The sequence below is a fragment of the Pseudonaja textilis genome, chromosome 13 (genome assembly GCF_049901715.1).
Source record: "Pseudonaja textilis isolate UNSWEBS1 chromosome 13, rPseTex1.2, whole genome shotgun sequence".
Lineage (NCBI taxonomy): Eukaryota > Metazoa > Chordata > Lepidosauria > Squamata > Elapidae > Pseudonaja > Pseudonaja textilis.
The window spans coordinates 18,453,576-18,459,243 of record NC_142002.1 but is presented as its reverse complement, the minus strand read 5'-3'; the positions used below and the strand labels follow the sequence as shown (position 1 = coordinate 18,459,243).

Below are 5,668 nucleotides of genomic sequence, written 5' to 3'. Positions count from 1 at the left end.
GCCAGGCCTTCTGTTCTCTTCTGCCAATCTTCCCCCACTTTCCTTGAACCCAGGGCCAGCATCTGGGTTAGGAATGGTGGAAGCTAGTTATGCAGCACAGCTGGAAGGTGCTCATTGGAAAGGCTGCCCCTAACATGAGCTTAAAATTTAAAAAAAAACCCAAAAGCCCTGGTGATTACCTCTCTTCCTGCTAAACTTTGAAATAGTTTTATTTTCCAACTCGGAGCGCCTTGAAACTGCCCTAACCAGTGAGAGAAGCCAAACTATGATTGATCCCCCAGAAACGGTGAAAAACACCTCAACAGAATGAGGGTGGGGGGGAGAGAGAGAAACAAACCCAAGTCCCTGGAAGAGATGTGGAGTTGTGGATGCAGACAGGGCTGGAGGGAGGATGAAGCAAGGAAACAAAGCGGGATTTGGGAGGGAGAAGAATAAAGGTGTGGGTGTCAGAGAGAGAGAGAAAGAGGAGGGGAGGGAGGGAGGAGGGAGGAAAGGGGAGGAGGAGGGAGGGGAGGGAAGGAAGGGAGGGAGGGAAGGAAGGAAGGAAGGAAGGAAGGAAGGAAGGAAGGAAAAAGGAGAGAAGAGGGAGGGAAGGAAGGAAGGAAGGAGAGGGAGGGAGGGAGGAAAAAAAGGGGAGAGAAGAGGGAGGAAGGGAGGGAAGGAAGGAAGGAAGGAAGGAAGGAAGGAAGGAAGGAAGAAGGAAGGGAGGAAGGAAGGAGAGAAGAGGGAAGGAAGGAAGGAAGGAAGGAAGGAAGGAGGGAGGGAGGGAGGAAAAAGGGGAGGAAGAGGGAGGAAGGAAGGAAGGAAGGAAGAAGGAAGGAAGGAAGGAAGGAAGGAGGAAGGAAGGAGGAAAAGGGAGGAGAGAAGAGGAGGAAGGAAAGAAGGAAGGAAGGAGGAAGGAGGAAAAGGGGGAGGAAAGGGAGAGGGAGGAGGAAGGAAGGAAGGAAGGAAGGAAGGAAGGAAGGAAGGAAGGAAGGAAGGAAGGAAGGAAGGAAGGAAGGAAGGAAGGAAGGAAGGAAGGAAAACTGCTGCGAACTGAATGAGATTTGGGGAGGGGGCTGCCTTTGGAAGGACGGCCGGGCTGGAGCCTTACCTGGGAGCTGCTGGAGGTGTCCCGGCCTGGAGCCCGGCAGGTGTCCGGGGCTGCGCGGGGGGCTCTCGGCCGAGCCGGTGCCGTCGAGCAGGAGGCTGTGGTCGGCGCGGCAGAGCAGCTCGTGGTCGCGCAGCGAGAACTCGTCCCCGGGCAGGAGCTGCCGGCTGCAGACGGAGCATCGGAAGCACTCCAGGTGGTAGACGTGGTCGCGGGCGCGCATGACCAGGTCGCTGCTGCTGAAGCCGCCCGCGCACTTGGCGCACTTGATGCCGAAGAGCCTGCGGACCCAGCGGCGGGAGGGAGGGGGGCGAAGGAGGGGAGGGAGGGCGGCGGTCAAGCGCTGCCGGGCCCGGCCCGTCCGAGGCGCAGCGGCTCCTGGAAGCTCCTCGCGGGCCGAGAGCGAAGCCCCCACGAACCCCTAAGGGACGAATGTTTCGCTTGGGCAGGGGAGGGGTTGGACTAGATGGCCTACAAGGTCCCTTCCAACTCCTTCCAATTAGCTGTTATCTGCTAATAACAGCTCAACAAACGAGGGAATCAAGAACCCGCTCCCTAGCGCTTACAGACAATTATTATTATTAATTATTTATTAGGAAGGAAGGAATTAATAATAATATGTATTATTATTAATATTATTAATATTATTATTAATGATAATAACAATAATAACAATAACAGCAATAATAATAATAATAATAATAATAGTAGTAGTAGTAGTAGTAGTAATAGTAATAGTAATAATAGTAATAATATGAATATTATTCCCACCCAGGCCCTCCTGGTTTACTTTTCATCCACGCAAGAATTGGAGCTGCTGCTGCTGCCGGCGGGATTTGGAGGCGAAACTGGGGCGGGAGCGAAACGGGGAGGACAAACCCGACTTTTGGCCAGGGGTGAAAGAAGAAGCCAAGGCCGGACTCCTTCCCTTTCGAACCCAACTCCCTGGAAAGAATGAATCCCTCGGGATTAATGTCCGAATAAAATACACGCCTCCCCTCCTCCGCCTCAGGATTCGTGCACAGGTGTGCAAGGAGTCCCCGCTGAAACGGGTGTGCAGGAAGCGTGTGCAAGGATTTCCCCGACAGGCCTGCGGGGGGTGGGGGGGGAGTGGGTGTGCCAGGACGTGTGTGGGCCCCCTTCCCTCCCCCTTGTATGTAGAAGGCAAGTTGGTATTTATGTGCGTGTGTTTATGCAAAAGGGTGCCCCGACTATGGTACAGAGAGGCGCCTCGTGGCGTGGGGCGTGCAAAAGTGGATGGCGCCCGTGTCACCCACCTTTTATGGGGGTCCGTGTTTGTGCAAGGGGTCCCCCAGAGTTTGACAGAGGGGCACAAGCGGAAGTGGGCGTGCAAAAATGCTCGTGCCAAGGCCCATAAGAGCCACGCGTGTATGTATGGGTGTCTAAGCAAGCGCTCCCTGGATTTTACAGTAAGGTCTCCAAGGTGAGCGTTGTGCACGGTCCCTCTGAGTGTGTGTGCGCGTGTGTGTGCCTGTGTGTGTGACAGTGACAGAGGGTTCCCTTCTCCTGTCAAGGCGTCTTGAACTTCCGGCCACGGAGACTTCCAAAAACCCCACGCGCCCTCGCTCCACCCGCCTTCAATTCCACAATCCCCCCCTCCCCCTTCAAAAGAAAACTTCCACTAAACGCTTTGGGGGGGGGGGAGGAGGAGGAGGAGGAGGAGGAGAGAAGAGGAAGGCCCCTTTCAGGAACCAACCAACCCCCCGGGGGGCCACCAAGCCCCAGAAGCCACGCCAGCATCCCCAAGTGGAGGGTTTTGTGGTTGTTCGTTTTTCCACGCTCGCCCACGAAAAACTCTCCCAGGAGGAGCTGCAAAATAAAGGGACTCCCCCCCCACCCTCAGCCAAGAAAGGAAGGGGAGGGGGCTCCTCTACCTGATATAATCTCTTTTACAGTAAGTTTTGCCATCGCGCACGAAGCAAGTACAGGTCTCGTCCAGGTACTGGCTACAGTCCGCGCACTTCAGGCACGCCGCGTGCCACTCCAGGTCCGGCGAGACCTTGAGGATGTACTGGTCGTGGATTTCGCTCCCGCAGCCCACGCACGTGGCGATCCCGGGTTTCTCTGCCGGGGGAGGGAGGGGAGAAAAGGAGGGGAGAAGGGGAGGAAGAGCAAAAAATAAAAAAAGGGACACTCAGGACAACTTCGCAACTGGGCCGAACGAGCCTCAGCCCGGCAAAAGGACGAGGAACCGAAGCCCCCGAACCACACACATACACCTCCGGCTGGCAGGTAGAGGCCGAAGAGGTCGCCGAGCCTACCCCCCAAAAAAAAGAGAGAGAAAACGGAGGAAGGAAGAAAAAAAAAACAGCGGGAGAGAGAAATATTTCGGCCCGGCCGTTTCCCTCGCCCAACTTTCCCAGATGGGTTGAAAATATTTTATGGCTAAAAAGATGCAGAAGGGGAAGAAAAAAGAAAAGAGATTATCGCCTCTGGTCACCATCTCCTTTTCCCCCGGTCACTTTCTGACTAGGTGCTCAATTATTCCGGCTAATAAAACCCAATTAATAACATGATACGTATAAACATTATAATATAAAAGATAAAGATGAACGAAAAGCCCTTCCTTCAAGACACAAGCGTTTGCAACCCATTCTGAGTTGATTTCCCCATTAGCAGGAAATAATAATAATAATAATAATAATAATAATAATAATAATAATAATGATGATGATGATGATGATATGATGATGATGATAATAATAATAATTGATGATGGTGATAATATTTGTGATCCATTTTTAAATCCGAGTTTCATGCTTAATGAGTTAGAGATAATAATAATAATTGCAGGAAGAAATCATGGTTGTACCAATAGTAGTTAATAGGAGCTGCTTAGATACAAGGAAATTTTGAATTTATTAAACCTGAATATTCTGACTTTGAAAAAAACAAAACAAAAACATCTGATTCACAACTGCCTAGATATCCTCAGACGTTACCTTAACAGGTCTTCAGTTAGGACTTGGACTGTTAAGTTTTTACCAGTCCCAGACTGTGAATCGAATTGAGATGAAATCTTAAATCATCCTCATCCTCCTCATCGGTGACACCATCCAACATCCACAGCTGCCTATTCCCAGGTCCTTGGAAAGGACTCGCTAGGTCAACAAAAACCGCCAAATCCGGGCTCAACATCTGACCGACTGTGCGACGAACCAAAATAATCACATTAATAAATCTTATTTTTGCACCCCCTCTTCTCTCTCTCTCTCTCTCTCCCCCCGCCGCTCCTTTTTCCAAGCGGTCCATCCAAAAACACCCCTTTTCTTTTCCATCCTTGGGACCCCCCCCTCTTCCCCGTGCGCCCCAAATCTCCCCAGAGCGGAGGGGGGGGGAAGGAATTTGCAAAGAGAGAGAGAGAGAGAGAGAGAGGAGAGGAGAGAAAGAGAGAGAGAGAGGGAGAGAGAGAGAGAGAGAGAGAGAGAGAGAGAGAGAGAGAGAGAGAGAGAGGGAGAGAAAGAGAGAGAGAGGGAGAGAGAGAGAGAGAGAGAGAAAGAGAGAGAGAGAGAGAGAGAGAGAGAGAGAGAGAGAGAGAGAGAGAGAGAGAGAGAGAGAGAGAGAGAGAGAGAGAGAGAGAGAGAGAGAGAGGGAGAGAGAGAGGGAGAGAAAGAGACTTACTTTTGGCGTGATCCCCCATCGCACCTCCAAAAGGGGAAGGAAAAATAATATCCACCATGCAGAAGGAGATGCGGGGAACCGTCGTAGTGCAGAAAGAAAGAAAATAAAAGAAGGGGGGGAAGGGAAAAAGGGACGAATAAAAATAATAATGATAAAAATAAAAATAATAAAAATAATAATAATATTAATATTAATAATAAAAGAGGAGGGGGGCGTCTCCGGCCGCTGCTCTGCTCCAACCTAAACTCCTGCAGCCCGGCCGGAGAGCAAAGAGAGTGTCCCATACGCAGCATGACGTCAGCACGGCGCGGACCACCCACCCAGCCCCCGAAAAGCGGGGGGGGGGAGGAAAGGAGGGATCAGGAGGAGGAGGGGTGACGTCACAGGGGGGGGGCTGCTCCGGCAACCCTGGCGAAGCGATTGGCCGAGGCGGCGGCGGCCGGAGCTGATTGGCCGAGGGCGAACAATGGAACGCAGAACGTTGGATCCCGGGCAGAGGGCGCCGGGCAAGGGCTGGGCTGGGCTGGCCGGGGGGCTGGGAGGATCGAGCGCGCCGCCGGCTTTCTCGGCTGCTTCCCCGGGTGGTGGTGGTGCTGCTTTGCAGCGCTGAGCGGGCTTTGCGGGCGGCGGGCGCGAGGGAGTGGGAGCCCCGTGAGCTCAGCTGTCCGGTCCCCGTGGAAGGGAGATGCTGCCATTGGAAAGCAGAGGGCGCCCCCCCCCCAGCTCCCCTTCTCCGTCCTTTGCACTGGGGGGGGGTGTCTTCGGGGCGTGGGAAAAACGCAGCGGGGGAAATCTCTCTTGTTGCAATGTTGCAATAAATAATAATGATTGATTGATGATGATGATGATGAAGATGATGATGATGATGGAGGAGGAGGAGGAGGAGAGGAAGCCGCCATCCCATAGTCTGGGTTAGCATTCCTGACTTCGCGGAGA

General features: G+C 52.7%; 1 protein-coding gene across 1 annotated transcript in view; it reads right to left on the bottom strand.

Annotated features, from left to right (window-relative positions):
• The window catches only part of ISL2 (ISL LIM homeobox 2), a 16,570-nt gene extending 11,499 nt beyond the window's left edge, over positions 1 to 5,071 (bottom strand). Inside the window, exons 1-3 of the mRNA XM_026709712.2 lie at positions 4,733 to 5,071; positions 2,986 to 3,175; positions 1,094 to 1,371 (exon numbers count right to left, since the gene is read on the bottom strand). Coding sequence (XP_026565497.2) covers positions 1,094 to 1,371; positions 2,986 to 3,175; positions 4,733 to 4,790 — 526 coding nt within the window. The 5' untranslated portion in view covers positions 4,791 to 5,071. The remainder of the gene's footprint in view (positions 1 to 1,093; positions 1,372 to 2,985; positions 3,176 to 4,732) is intronic.
• Between the last annotated feature and the right edge of the window lie 597 nt (positions 5,072 to 5,668).